The sequence below is a fragment of the Panthera pardus genome, unplaced genomic scaffold, assembly GCF_024362965.1.
Source record: "Panthera pardus isolate Hobbes unplaced genomic scaffold, ASM2436296v1 HiC_scaffold_20, whole genome shotgun sequence".
NCBI lineage: Eukaryota > Metazoa > Chordata > Mammalia > Carnivora > Felidae > Panthera > Panthera pardus.
Genome location: NW_026526766.1, coordinates 69,465,320 through 69,481,296, shown reverse-complemented (window position 1 = coordinate 69,481,296; position 15,977 = coordinate 69,465,320). Strand labels below are relative to the sequence as shown.

The 15,977-nt window shown below is 39.9% G+C and overlaps 1 protein-coding gene across 4 annotated transcripts in view; it reads left to right on the top strand.

Moving 5' to 3' along the window:
* Positions 1 to 15,977, top strand: part of TMEM245 (transmembrane protein 245) — a 100,921-nt gene that overhangs the window by 68,298 nt on the left and 16,646 nt on the right. For all 4 annotated transcript variants that reach the window (XM_019454268.2, XM_019454269.2, XM_019454266.2 and 1 more), the window contains 3 exons: positions 9,844 to 9,944; positions 11,827 to 12,001; positions 14,259 to 14,453. In XM_019454268.2, the coding sequence (XP_019309813.1) occupies positions 9,844 to 9,944; positions 11,827 to 12,001; positions 14,259 to 14,453 (471 nt within the window). The remainder of the gene's footprint in view (positions 1 to 9,843; positions 9,945 to 11,826; positions 12,002 to 14,258; positions 14,454 to 15,977) is intronic.

Here is a 15,977-nt window from a genome sequence, read left to right as displayed (position 1 = left end):
TGTTGTCACGGCCTCAGTGCAATTTAGTGTGTGTGATATTTTCACATGAGTGCATGCACACGGGTATGGCTCTTGCTTGTGGGATTACAGGTTTTCAGTGCCAGTGGGTGGGAGTCTTACTTATGAATTAGATGGGAGAATGTATGTACTGAGTTTTTTTTTTTATTTGGAAAATGAATGTACTTTTCACCTCTATCCCTCCAACTATGGAGAATTAAAGGTATTGGGTAAAAAAAAAAAAAAAAAAAAAAAATCAGTGCTGATCATTCCGTAATTCCGTATTTCCATTTTTGACTTTAAACAAATATTCGTTGCAAAGAAATTCTCATGAATCTAAGGTTATAAACATTTGTTTAAATTAAAATGTGTAAGGAAGAGTTTAAAGCTGTAAGAGTGTATTTTCATTTATTCGAAGAGATAGCTCTCCTAACACTGGAATAGAGTGACACAATCTCTTATGCATATTTGGGAAAATCATATTAGCTGGAGTTCTTAAATAATAACCAACTCAGTAAAAAGAATGCCTTTTTAACCTACTTGATTAAAGATTGGTCTAATAATTCTAAACCTTTACATCAAGTTTCCAAGGGAGTGACCTTAAGAAACTTTGTCTTGTATTTAGTTTCTCATTGTGATGCTTTAAAGAATTGCTAAATTAATTTTAATAACCTTATAATAGAACTAGTGTTGAGATACAAATGTTTGCTATTTGCCTATATACTGTTCACTTTTTAATTAGAGTAAGCATCCATTATCAGCAGGCACTGTCAAAGACACAAAACCATGTAGTAATGATATAAAAACATTGAATTAATATTTCTACTGCCAAGGATTCCAGATGATTTAATGTGACGCCACTGTTGTACCCTTCTGTGTGTGACTGTGACTCACTGTTTTTCCCAGTGGGGATGGAAGGTTTCCGCAGAAGCGGCTTCTCCCTGTGCTTCTCAGCAGCATGCTAGGTCTGTGCGTACAGCGTGACCTTCCCTTCTGGAACAGGGAAATCCAGTCTCAACCAGGTTTCTGTGCTTTTTAATGTGTGGAGCTGGGTCTCTGGGACAGATGACCCCGGAAAGGGAGGGAGATGTAACTTTTCAAGAGAGGTTAGGTAGTAATGAAAAGAGCTGGGGGATACTATGTCCGATTGGTAATTTTATATGCTGTGTTTCTGGAAGCCGGCCTGCCCTCTCTACTACCTGGCCTTCTCTTGAGGGGCAGTACAGAACATTGGTAAGGTGACGCTTGTTGTTGTTGTTGCCTGAGGGAACAATAATCTGATAGCCTTCCTAGTTGACCTTTAGAAAGAAAAGAGGGTAGAACCAGTGTAATGAAATGTTGGGAGCAGGCAGAATTTGATTTTGGATTCTTTCCTTTCTTCTTACTTAGACACGTGAACGCTACCTGTCTATTCGTTTAGAGTCCTGTGTCCTCTGAGGGCATAGAGCTCCTTGACTGTGGCTTATCATTCTCCCCAACCCCCTCCTTGCTTCAAATCGCATTCCAGCAAAAGCAGATCATCTGATCAAATCCTGGGTTGTCTGGCCAGTTTTCTCCTTTTAGAAAAGTAACAACAAACCCATTTTTCTTTTCTTTTTTTTAAGCTTCCTCGTCATCTCTCTTCCCAAGAACACCCCTTTGGTCAGAATTGAGAGTGGGCTAAGAGTTGAAGGAAAGTATTAGCAAACTTGTAAGAGTTAACAGTTTCATCTTAAAGTTTGTAAAGAGTGAGGAGAGAGCTGGTTAAGAACTAAATCTTAACCAGGCACTTGAAACCAGTTCAAGCCCCTGGTGCAGAGAAGTTAGATATACAGTTGACTCCTGAATAATGTGGGGGTTAGGAGACACCAGCGCCCTACACTGCCAAAAATCCACATAGGACTTTTGACTCTCCGGAAAGTTAACTGCTAATAGCTTACTGTTGACTAGAAACCTTACTTATAAGCAGTCAGTTAAAGCATACTTTGTATGTTGTTCTTATTGTATACTGTATTCTTAGTTTAGTAAGCCAGAGAAAAGAATATGTTATTAAGAGAATCATAAGAGAAAATACATTTTTTTAAGTTTATTTATTTTGAGAGAGAGAGAGAGAGAGAGAGAGAGAGACAGTGTGAGTGGGGGAGGGGCAGAGAGAGGGAGAGAGAGGGAATCCCAAGCAGGCTCCATGCTGCCAGCACAGAGCCACAGAGCCTGATGTGGGGCTTGCACCCACAAAGCTCAGATCATGACCTGAACCCAAACCAAGAGTTGGATGCTTAACTGACTGAGCCACCCAGGTGCCCTGAAAATACATTTTCAATACCATATCAAAAAAAAAAAATCCGCATGTAAGTGGACTAGTGTAGTTCAAATGTGTTGTTTAAGGATCATTCATACAGTTGTATAAACGAGGCATGGACACACATCTTTAGTACCGTACAGTATAAATGCACAATAGTGTTTATTAGGGGAAATTCAAAGACTGATTGTGAATGAATTTGGAATTTTTATTCACAGAGAGGTATGTTTAGGGACCCCCGTTGGATTGGATGCCCTGTAGCCTGCCTTCCAGTTGAAGGGAACCCTGCCCTTTATGGCTCTGTGTATAATAGATAGGACTGTCTAATGGTGGAAGCTTTCTGAATGAGGATGCGACCTTGTTAGAAAGCGGGGAGCTTCCACCTCTGTGGCTGGTGTCAGTCCCATCCCTTGAGCTACATCAGACCTGCTAAGCCAGCTCAACTGAGCTACCAAAACATGGGAAGAAAAGAGCATCCAGTGTCTTCTGAATTTGATTCTGTTAAATTGCTGAGTGCTGGGAAAGCCTGGAGATGCAGTTGGAGAATAATGTCAATGAGTTTTGAAGAATCACTGGAAAAACAGAGGTCCCAGAAGACTGAGCACAGGCAAACACTCTATTCAAGAGAGAAGATTGAAGTAGACAGTAGAGGAAGACTAATGTTACATACCTATTATAGCCTGATGAATTTGATGCAGATTTTCCTGTAAATTTCCATAGTAGATGCTTGATCATATGGTTGTGAATAGTTACAAAGGGAAGGGTAATTTCCAGTGGCACCATGCATTCACCTGGCACGGGTCATATGTAACCACCCTTAGAAAAATGCCGCAAGCCAGAGCTTTTGTGATTTTTACAAGAGATTTGGTGAAGTATATCATAGTGTCTTTCCTGGATGGCAAGATAGAAGAATGCTTACTGAATTTGAATATCTAAAAAGTGTTGATTAATGGATTGACATCATTGAGTGAATGAAATGAGAGAATGATCTTTCATTGGTATGATTATAAGGAACAAATACGCCCGCATTGATTAAACTAGTGATTTCTGGTAACCCGTTCAAACTGTATTGTGTATACCATTAATTATGTGTCAAATGAAGTTGTGTTAGATTATGAAAATGAACAATTCCCAGTCTCTGAATTTCAGGTTCCAAAGAACCTGAGAGATGAGTGATTATACACTCAGTATTTTGGATTTTTGCTCCGGTAGCTTCATCGGTACCTTATAATTTAAAAAACTTAAGTCTAAAACTTTGTGGTATGCTGCTTTCAGTCTCAGCTTTGCCGTACCCTGCACCCCTTTAGCAAAGATTGGTTTTCTTCCAAAAACCGCCAGGAGAAAAGAGAAAGTTACCACGTGCGTTATTTTTAGCCTTACTACAATGCTACCTGGTAATAGTGACACAATTCTCTGAAAGCACCAACTTAATTGCATGCTTACTGTGCACCAGTCACTAAGCTTACCACTTGAGTTGCAGTGTTAATGTCCATCATACCGTTATGAAGTGAATGCTTGCCGTAATGCCAACATTATGAAGTTAAATGTTGTCTCTATTTGACAGTTAGGAAGAGTGAAGCTCAGAGAAGTTGTACAGTTTTGAAGATCATGCCACACTAATCAGTGACAGAATGGGATTCCAGAGCAGTGGGTGACAGAGCCAGAGCTCTTGTGGCCCCGTTGCCCTGTTGTTCCTGCCGAATCCATGTCCTGTTTGCCTTCACTAATGTTTCTCATTTATGAGCGCGTTCTTGACTGCTTCCTCAACACTCTTACGTTTCATTCATATGTTCCTTCTCTGAGCAGTCTCCTAACCTCCAGGCCAATGGCCTTCACTTCTGTCCTTTATTTTGTCCATCCTCTACACTGACATATGCTGAGCACCCACTGTGCCAAACCCTGACTTACACATTTTGCATGTATTATTTCATTGATCCCCTGTCCGGTCCCCTCATTCACCCAGGAAAGAGTCCGCTGGTCAGAAATCAAGAAAATCTTTGAAACTGGGAGTGTAGTTCATGTTTTTTTTTTTTCATGAAGGCTGGAAAAAGAATAAAAAATGAGGGCCTGAGTTATTCCCAAGTGAAAAGGCAATAACGACCCTCTTGTAATTGTTGGATCTGTGCACTAGATCACTCGGATGTACTAGCTCCCACGATAGGCATCCACCTGACTAAAAGCCAGTGCGTTGGGTGCGGAGTGGGTCATAGAGTTCTACGTAGCGTTGCACCAGCAAGGCACAGACACACACATTGTGGCCACCACATGTGGCCTGTTGCATCTTTCATTGCTGCTCTGTTCCTCTCCCCTTTCCCCATGTTCTACTTCTATTTTCCAGAACGTTTCACTCTAATACGGTGATTAGGACCCCAGTTTGCTTCGGGATGGGTATACTGAGCCTTAGTCCCCTTTTGGAAGTGGTCAGCTAGGATAGCCACTATCGAATAATGGCCCTGGCCAGAGCCAGATGCAGGTGTCATGCAGCTGCCCAGGCTTCTCTTGGTGGTCTCTTGGCCTTGAGGACCATTAAGTACATGTTTGGCCTGCAGGTGAATATCTTCGTAATATAGAATAGGAATCTGGATACCAAAAATACATCTTCATCCAACATCTTGATCTTTAGTGAGTTGGGTGACTGGATTTGGAGTTAGTGTACCAGAGTGATCTAGTACACCGATCCAACAATTCCCAGAAGAGTTTTCTTGCCTTTTAACTGTGACTGGCTCAGTACCATTCCTCCCACCCTCACCCTCATTTTGAACTTTCTTCTTCTTTTTCTTTTTTAGAGAAAAGATTTTAACAGATTTACCTGATTTTTGACCAAGAGTCAGTCTGTCTCTGTCTCTCTCTGTCTCTGTCTCTCTCTCTCTCTCTCTCTTTTTAAAGTTTATTTGAGAGAGAGAGTGTGCACAAGTGGGGAAAGGAGCAGAGGGAGAAAGAAAGAATGAATCCCAAGCAGGCTCCTTATAGAGCCTGACATGGTGCTCAAACCCACAAACTGGGAGATCATGACCTGAGCCAAAACCAAGAGTCGAATGTTTAACTGACTGAGCCACCCAAGTGCCCCAAGTGTCTCTTTTCCGGATGAATCAGAGGCACTAGCAAGGAGTCAATGGAACGACATAGACAAAGCATGTAACGCAGTGCTTGGCTCATACTGGATTGTGTTAGTTTCTGATTGTAGCTCTAACATTACCATAAGCTTAGTGGCTTAAACCACATAGATTTTTTTTATCTGACAGTTCTAGAGGTCAAAAGGCCTAAAATTAGACTCTCAGCAGGCCTGCGTTCTTTCTGGAAGCTTTATGGGAGAATTGGTTTCTTTGCCCTTTCCAGCCTCTGGAGGCTGCCTGCACTCCTTGGCTTGTGGTCTTTCATGTTCAAAGCTGGCAATGTAGTGTCTTCAAATGTCTCCTTCTCTCTGACCTCTGCTTTTGTCCTCATGTCTCCTTCTGTAACTCTGACTCTCCTACATCCCTCTTTTTATAATTTTTTTTTTTTTACTGAGATAAAATGCATACACATGAAATTCACCATTTTAACCATTTTAAAGTATACAATTCAGTGGTTTTAATATATTCACAATTTGTGCATCCATCACCTCTGTCTTATATCAGCCACCTCCCTCTTATAAGGACTTCTGTAATTACATTGTGCCAATCCAGTAATCCAGGATAATCACCTTGATCTCACAATGCTTACTTAGCTCAGTCACATCTGCAAAGTCCCATTTGCCAAATAAGGTAACATATTCATAGGGCCTGGGCATGGATGTAGACATTTTTATGGGGCTGTTACTCAGTTTACCACATGGGGTACTTAGCAAACATTAGTGTCTCTTGACCTTACCTTCTTATTTCAGGAACACTCAGCTCTTGCACTGCAACTTTCTAGAATCTTCATCATCAGAATACTCTGAGCCTGGGTGGCTCAGTCGGTTAAGCGGCCGACTTCAGCTCGGGTCATGATCTCGCAGTCCGTGAGTTCAAGCCCCGCGTCGGGCACTGTGCTGACAGCTCAGAGCCTGGAGCCTGTTTCAGATTCTGTGTCTCCCTCTCTCTCTGCCCCTCCCCCGTTCATGCTCTGTCTCTCTCTGTCTCAAAAATAAATAAATGTTAAAAAAAAAAAATTTAAAAAAAAATACTCTGGGCATCAATGAAACATACTGATCTCAGGAAATAGTAAATACCATAGCACCAAAAATAGTTACTGTTTATTGGGCACCTAGTGTACCACTGGGTCACTTAGTAGGGGCTTCAGATGCATTGTCATTTAGCTTTTCATGAGCTGAATTGCTCTTTCTGCCAGTATCCACCCCCATAATACTATAAATATTAAATTTAGCCTCACATCCTGAGGAGATGTGGCGTAATATAGCAGGCAGTGACTTCTGGCTGATTGACCATGGACTCTACACTTTCTTTTAATTGAGAAATGAAAGGAATTGCTGGTGTTTCTTATAAAATTAAAACATACCGTATGACCCAGCATCTCCATTCCTAGGTATTTACTGAAACGCAGTGAAGGTGTATGTCCATGCAAAGACTTCTGCTCAAGTGTTCATAGCAACATTATTCACAGTAGCTCCAAACTGGAAAAACCCAAATGTCCATCAGCTGGTGATTACATAATCTAATTGTGCTATATCCAAGTAATGGACTACTCAGCAGTTAAAGAGGAACAAAGTGCTGATAACCATGTGGGTGAATCTCAAAATATTGAACGAGATTAAAGAAACCCAACACAAAAGCTACATAATGAAAGTGTGAATGTCCTCGACACTCCTGAACTATACACTTAGAAATGGTTAAATGGCAAATTGCTTGGTATGTATATTTTACCACAATTTTTTAAAAAGCTGCATAATGTGGGGTGCCTGGGTGGCTCAATCCATTAAGCGTCCGACTTCGACTCAGGTCATGATCTCCCCGGTTCGTGGGTTCGAGCCCCCGCGTCCGGCTCTGTGCTGACAGCTCAGAGCCTGGAGCCTGCTTCGGATTCTGTGTCTCCCTCTCTCTGCCCCTCTCCTGCTCATGCTCTGTCTCTCTCTGTCTGTCAAAAATAAATAAATGTTTAAAAAAATAAAAAAACTGCATAATGTATGATTATGTTCATATGAAATTCTAGAAAAGGCAAAACCATTGTGGCAGAAAGCATATCTAGTTGATGTCAGGGATCAGGATTCAGGGAGCGATAGACTGTCAAAGGGCATGAGGGAACGTTTTGGGGTGACGGAAGTGGTCTATATCTTGATTGTGATGATGGTTACACAACTGTACACATTTGCCAAAATTTGTTGAATTTTATTGTTTGTAAATTATAGTTCAGTAAAGCTGATTAAAAAATAAAAAAATGCTAGGAATTTGATGGAGCTAAAAAAAATTCTGTCTACTAGTAAATTGTTAGGGGATTTTTCTTTGCTGTTTTATAAAAACCTTGTGTACCAGATCATAAGTAATAAGATAGAGGGGAATGCCTTGCCTTTTCATCCTTCATTGGGTTACATGAAAATGTTTAGTAACTGTAAACAGCATGGGATGCATTTAGGATCCACAAAATTACTTGCGAGTTGCCTTAGTGAGAATGTTACAGCAATGAGTATTCCCAGAGGTAAAGAAGAAGGGCGATTGTGTGCTGTTTCCTAGAAGTGGTCCTTTTTGGATTGAGTTTTGCCTCCGTGCCACCCAGAGGGGGAGATTCAGTTGCAATATTTTGTTGCACCTTTGATGTCAACTTCATTTTGGCTTAAGAGTTTTTGAATAACATGAGGTTGGTGAAAAAATTTTTGAATAACATTAAGGTTGGTGAAAACATCTATCTTTTGTCATTGACCTCCCCAGTTCTGTTCCAATTCTGTACTTTTTTTCCTTAGACGTTATTCTTATTAATCTCCCTGGGGTATTTGACCTTAATATCATCCCCTCTTTCTCAAAAGCTTCTTTCTCCTTTGGTCTCTTGGAATACTACACTCTAGTGACTTTTCTGCCTACTGCAGAAGTGATTTCATGATCTCTTTGGCTGGTGTATTTTTGTCCTTAGGTCCCCTGTGGGAACGCAGCCCATTGCCCCATTTTCTCTAGGTTTGCCCCTGGGGATATCTTCTCCTTTCCTATGATTCATCTCTTCTGGCACATCTCAAAGTTTTTGTCCCAAGTTCTCCATTGACTTTGTCTTTTATTTCCAGCTACCTCAAGGGTATTTTCATCATCCTTATTTCTTACCATTGCCCAAACCAAATGTATTCCCTTATCTCCCGTGTCTTCACTCATTCTGGGCTTTTCCACGTCTTTGAGACACTGCCGTTCTCTCCCCCTCAGGTTTAAAACCTGAAGCTCTGCTAGTTTCTCTTTTTCCTCCGTCGCCTATTCAGTTCAGGTCTTTTCTGTTTCCTCTGGGCTCTCTCCCTTCCTCTCGGTCTTTTTGATACAACTTTAATCTGCATCTTTTTGTCAGAAGGCACATGGCAACCCCATATTCTTGAGTGAGAGCTGCTGGTCAGGATGACGAAGAAGGTTTCACAATTTGGGGAGCCACCGTGTCACCAAATCCATGTGTCAGAACCCTGTTACAATGACTGAATCACTAGGTTGGCTTTGCTCTTACAGCACATCTCTTGGAATGCTTTGGAAAAGCTTATTGTTTCCTTTTGTGTGTACAGTGTCCCCTTTGCTGCCACGTTCCCTGATTTTTTTTAATTATAGACAGCTTTTCCTTCTCTCATGAGTATATGACCCTGCTTCCCCTGTACCCCCCAGAGTCCTGGTTTTGTCATTTTATGATACCTTTGGCATCATAAACTTATGGTTTGCTGCCTTTGTGTTCTCTCTGAGCAGTTCCTTATTACTCTTCACACAACACTACCTTAATCTTCCAGCTGGAAACCAAAGCTGAAGCACCTGCAATTGCAGATTTTCATGTACTTTGTTCCTACTAATCACCAACTATGTGGATCTGTTTTTACCCCTTTTGTGTTTTCCTCTCTCATTTTACTTGGGAGGTAATAAGATTTTTTTTTTTTCTTCCATAAATTCTCTCCCAATAACCTGCATTCTTTGATAGCATTTGTAGAAGTTACTCTGTAGGCTTGGTTGCAGAGTTGAAGGAATGTGGGAAAACTTTGTTAATAGGAGAAGACCCATGAAATGCAGGTTAAATTCTCTTGCACTTGTCTTCAAAGGGGAGGGTTGGCCACCGATTTCTTAGAGTTTATGTCCTCAGAAATAAGAGAGTCATACTTACTTTTTGTTTTCCATTTATTTTGGTGGTGGAAGATGTGCTTCAGAGGTGAAAAGTTGATTAATTATTTCAGCGAGCAGGGTATTTTAAGGTGTTTCATTTCAGTTATTTTTTTCATCAGAGAAATTTACTAAACTTGTTCTGGGGTTTTAAAATAAAGGCTTTATGTTTCTTTGAAATAAAATGCAAAGGGCATTCTCAGGCCATTGGAAAAATTGAAGTTGTTATCAGATTTGGAATGAAGTAGCCAGAGGCCTGGAACAACTTCCGTTTTTGCATCGCAATGTGATACTGTGTTTATTTACTTTCCCTTTTATCTTTGGGTATTCTAGAGGGGTGTTTGATGCTTCCCTCAAAATGGCTGGCTTCTACGGATTGTACACTTGGCTGACTCATACTATATTTGGCATCAATATTGTCTTCATACCATCAGGTAACAATAGTATCCTAACTTCCCCTGTCCTCTATTTAAGGAAAATGAAGCCATTTTAAGTATGTTGGGAAATGTCATCTTCCTCAAATTTAAAACACTAAATTTTGAGATGTAATCTAGTCTAGATTAGGAGCAGAAGTATGATTTGTAATGTTTATTTATGCTGTATCTCCAGTAGCTAGAATGATACCCAGCACTTAGAAAGCACTGCATAAGGGGCACCTGGGTGGCTCAGTTGATTAAGCCTCCGACTTCAGCTCAGGTCATGATCTCACAGTCCGTCTTGAGTTCAAGCCCTGCATCGGGCTCTGTGCTGATAGCTGGGAGCCCGGAGCCTGCTTCAGATTCTGTGTCTCCCTCTCTGTCTGCCCCTCCCCTGCTTATGCTCTTTGTTCCAAAAATAAATAAAACATTAAAAAACAAAAAGAAAGAAAGCACTGCAGAAGTACTTGATAAATGAGTGAATGTCCTAGCACTTAGCACAGCACACAGTACTCAGTAAATACTTGGTACTCAGTAATAATTGGCACTCAGTAAATGTTTGAATTGAACTGATAGGGAGCAATGAGTTGGTCGAATAGCTCTGTTCCATGAAGGATACTGTCCCAGGGGCAAGACAAATGCCTCTGAGGGCACATAAGCTGTCTCCATACCTCTTAGGATCTATTCTGATAATGCCCTCATTCCATAAGCACCTTGATGGTTCAATAACCATCTTTTACTTTTTCCTCTGCATTATTTCTGCTCCTCTCCTTCCACTTTTCCTTTATTTCTGTGGCTGCTTGTCTGCCCTCTACCATTTCCCCCTTTTGTCCACACACTCTTCTTTACATCCCCAAGTTCATTCATGTTCTTTCCTACTTCAGTCTTGGCTAAGCCACTCTTTGACATGCAAGCAGCCTGACAACACATGGAGGTCATTGTTTTATAATGATCTTGTGAGGCAGGCAGGGTAGGTAGTGTTCCTGTTGTGTAGGTGAGAAACCAAAAATTTTCCAAGGTCACATACCTGGTTAGTGGTAGGACCAGAACTAGAATCCATATCTGCCTGACTTTTCCTCTGGAGGGGAACCAGATGAGAGAGAGTGGGCATACAGCTCTGGAAGGGGGTGAACTTGAAGTAACCTCCTTCAACTAGCAGGGCTTTTGTTCTTGTTTTTGTTTAGATTACATTTCACTTTTATTAGAAGCAAGGTGAAGATTATACGTTCCTCTCTGAGGTTTAGAAACTAATTTTTAATTTGCCTTTGGACCCTGTACAAATTTGGACCAATGCTTTACAGTTACATTATAGGACTGTATATGAACTAACCATTGATTCAGAATAACAACTGCAGGGGGCACCTGGGTGGCTCAGTCGGTTCAACATCTGACTCTTGATTTCAGCTCAGCTTAAGATCTCATGGTCATGAACTTGAGCCCCAACTTCGTGAAATCAAGCCTCACTTGGGGCTCTGTGCTAGGCATGGAGCCTGTGTAAGATTCTGTGTCTCCTGCCCTCTCTGTCCCTTTGCCCCTACCCTGCTCATGCATGTGCTCTTTCTCTTTCTCTCTCTCTCTCTCTCTCTCTCTCGGAGGAAAAAAAGAGACAACAACAACTGCAGGATACTAGAATTTTGTTGCTTAAGAAGAAACCCAGGATGTAGACACACACACTTTAGAAAGATTTTCAGCATCGGGTTTTAAGATGTAAGGTATCAGACCTCCGTTTAACTAGCAGATTCAGTTACACAGGGCATTATCATGGGCTAAAATTTGAGTTTGTATTTATTTCCCTTGTTTTGATGTAAACTTTTAAGTAGGAGGAACCAGTTGTGAGGTCTGTTGTTCTGTCACTCTTTTAATGTGGTGTTCAGTTGCTCTTCTTTCAATTTCTTATTAGCGTTAGCAGCAATCCTCGGAGCGGTGCCATTTCTGGGGACATACTGGGCGGCAATACCTGCCGTTCTAGACCTGTGGCTCACACAAGGCTTAGGGTGCAAAGCCATCTTACTGCTGGTTTTTCATCTCTTGCCAACATACTTTGTAGACACTGCCATCTACTCTGATATATCAGGGTAAGTACCCATAGAACTTCTCAAGTTGTTGGTGAATCCTATCCAGGGATTTATGTGACCTTTTTTTTAAGGAGAGTTGTTTGTTTTGTTTTGTTTTGTTTTTCTTTTGGGGATGGGAAAAGGGACACGTGGTAGGATTTTTCTGTGAAGTAGTCTTTCGTGATCCCACTGATAGAATCAAAATTTAATGTAATATAATTAATACCATTTTAAAGGTATGCTATTTTCTTATTACATAAGTATTTAAAATGTATGAGACCCTGGGTTAACACAAAATTATGTATAATCTTCTGTTTTAGTGACATTAATCTAGGAAAGAAATATTACTAGATGTACATAAATAGCTGTAAGTACAATAATGAATTAGTGGTTATTTTCAGAACTACTTTGCTCTTGGAGAAAAACATTATTAAATTGTATGTCTGAGGATCCATGTGCAACCAAATCTCATCAAGTTAATGTCTGATAAGCAGAGTTCTCTTTACTTAAGATAATATAGTATGGTTCTATGATGAATACAGGTTAAATTTAAGACAGAATCCAAACACTGACTGTATAATAAATAAATACCTGTTTTTATAGATTTTGGTACCTCTTTTCAAAATTGCACTAAGTAAATCAAGCCAATTCTCATTTAGTCATGTATCCATATTCTCATTGCTTGTTAGAATCTAGGATGTGACCACATGCTGATCTCTAATCAGCTACCCCAGTTCAGAATACGCGTACTGAAACTATCATAATAGGTAATATAGTAAATTTTCTGCAAGTAAAACTTACTGTTGCAGTAAGTGTTCATGGAAAGAGTGACCTCCAGTTAATTTGAAATTATATAGGGACAAATTGCCACCTTGTTTTCTCTCTAGTAAGTTAAAGCAGAAACAAATGGTATATAACTGAAGGCCTAGACTTCCCAAGCAAAAGGAAATCAACAACTGCATATGCCAGCCTTAGTGGCACTTTTATGTCTAAAACTTGAAAGAGAAAATGAAAGACCAAAGGAGGACATCAGAGTATGGTTAACTAGTACTTAACAGTTGAAATTTAAATAGTAAGAGTAGTTATGTGATTTATGGTTAAATGATTTCATTTCTCTAAACTTTGCTATAAATTTTTTATTGATGTTTCTAGCTAGAATTTAAAATTTATGTGACTTTATCTTAATAAAGTCACATATTTAACCAGCATCATCAGGAAATAAGGATTTTGTGTAAATTGCTTTAGTTTTTAAATAAAGGAAGCCTTAATTTAAAAGCTTCCACACTTTTTTCTTTTTTAACTGTTAAGCATTTTTGAGAGAATAAGTTTTTGATGTATCATTTAGGGGAAAAGCTTACTTATGTAGCATATGTGGAATATTGCCCTAAAATTTTCCCCCCAATTTTTTTTGAATGAGGAAGATAGTTTATGAATATACTGTATTGGTTTTCTGAAGACTAGCTCACGTTAAATGTTATCTATTGAATTGTAATATAATTCAGAACAGAACATTATTCCAGAGTGTCAGCTATTTGCCCCTCAGTAAATTGTTCAAGTCATCTGTGTTTGAAAACTAGAAATAGAACATACCTTATTTCCAAGTCCTTCTTATGTCCTTGGTCATTTGTTACTGTTATCAGTATGCCGTGCTGCTGTGATCTGCCTTACTGTATACCACTTATGTAAGTGATACTGTGATAAGCTGGAAGGCAATTAGGACTCTCCTGTGAAATAGAATCTTGGGCTTTGTGACGGATAGTTTCCTCATGAGGCCTTTTAGCATTACCTGTGTTTAATAACTATTTTAGAAGGTTGCCCCAAGTCTAACTTATGCATATCATGGGTGCTGTTATATTATCTTATAAAAAGCATAATTATTTGAATTACACACTGCATTGTGCCCACTTAACTATCCTTGATGGAAGTTAACTTAACAAGTGACTTAGCAACGATTCCTCAGTCAACACTCACCTAGGCCAGGCAGCTGTGTGAGGGGTGTAGGATACCTGTTAACAGTCTGACTTAACTCCTTCCATTATGGGACCTTAGAAAAAGGAAAATGTTGTACTTGTTACCTAGGTAAGAAACTGTTTGGCTCTCATTATTATTACAACCGATGTTTAGTTACCTGCACTGATGTACTCTAAATAAAACTGGTCATGCAATCAATGGCCTTATATGTTAGGAATGAACATTGTGTTAGAGATATGTTTCAGATTGACTCCAAAGTTTATGTGTGTAAAAAACCATGAGCTAACCTGTATGCTCTTTATTCCAGAGGTGGGCATCCTTACTTGACAGGCTTGGCAGTGGCTGGTGGGGCGTACTACTTAGGCCTGGAAGGAGCAATCATTGGGCCCATACTTCTCTGCATACTCGTGGTCGCTTCCAATATCTACAGTGCCATGCTAGTGAGTCCCACGAATTCAGTGCCCACGCCAAACCAGACCCCATGGCCTGCTCAGACTCAGCGGTGAGTTAAAGCAGAATGATCATGAATGTGTGTGTGAAACTGAACTATCCTGTCTCTATAGTTTTTCACCCCAATAGTCTGTCAGCATATAGGTATTTCAGTGTGCATGCTCTGCTTAAGATTGTAGAAGACACTAAGGAAAGAGAAACCATTTGTTTGCAGACATTTGGGTTTCAGATACCAGGAAAACTTAAAAACAAAATTGGGACAGAATGGTTCATGTCATGAAAGACCAAAAATAGATTAAAAAATTAACAAACCCACTTGGACATGGTGTACCCGATTAAAAGAGAGTCAGGAAATAGGACAACCAAATGCAGTGCTGTAATCAATGATAGGACTTTGGATTAGTGATGGGGAGAATCTATAAAGAACATTTCTGGAACAATTAGAGAAATCTGAATATGAGCTATATATTAAACAGTATTATTGTATCAGTGTTTAATTTCATAGGGATGATTAATGACACTCTGGTTGTATAGCAGAATATCCTCAAGGGGTGAGATGTCAAGATGTCTGCAACTTATTTTCAAATAGTTCAGCCAACACTAATAGTAACTAGAACAACATGTTAACAATTGGTGAATCTAGATGAAGGATATATGGTTGCTAATTGCACCAGTCTTTTGATTTTTCTTTAGGTTTACACTTTTTCAAATGAAAAAGTTGGAGGGGCCCCCGGATGGCTCATTCAGTTAAGCATCTGACTCTTGGTTTCAGCTTAGGATCTCATGGTTCAGAAGATTGAACCCCACATTGGGCTGTGTGCTGAAGATGCAAAGCCTACTTGGGATTCTCTCTCTCTCTGCCCTTCCCCTGCTCTATCTCAAAATAAATAAATAAACATTCACATTAAAAAGTTGGGGGAGAAGTTTTTGAGTGCACCAGTATGGAGTTATAACTTATTTTGCATGTACAGACAGACATTGAACTCATAATTGCTGTCTTCTGTCACCAACATACCTTAAGATAAATTATAATGTAATGTAAATTGTAATTTAAAATTTTCCCCTGATTGTGTCAGAATTTAAAAAAATTATTTTTAAAGTTTATTTTTATTTGAGAGCACAAGCCGGGGAGGGGCAGAGAGAGGGGGAGAGAAAGAATCTCAAGCAGGCTCCGTGCTGTCAGCACAGAGCCCTACACTGAGTCCTCATCTGACAAACTGAGATCACGACCTGAGCCAAGATCAAGAGTTGACAATTAGCCAACTGAGCCACCCAGGTGCAATTAAAAAACAAAACAAAACAAAAACCTTTTTATTCAGGCATGTCTTACATGAGCTGAGATGCACATCTTAAATATACAACTTGATGGGATGATTTTTTTCATATACGTATACCCATATAAGCATGGGTATTAAGATATAGAGTATTAAGATACAGAGTATTTACTCCAAAAGCCTTCCCCATACAACCTCTCAGTCGGACCCCTTCTCTGCTTATAATCTGACCACTACACCCTCTCAGTCAGACCCCTTCTCTGCTTATAATCTGACCACTGTCACCTTAGATTGGCTTTGCC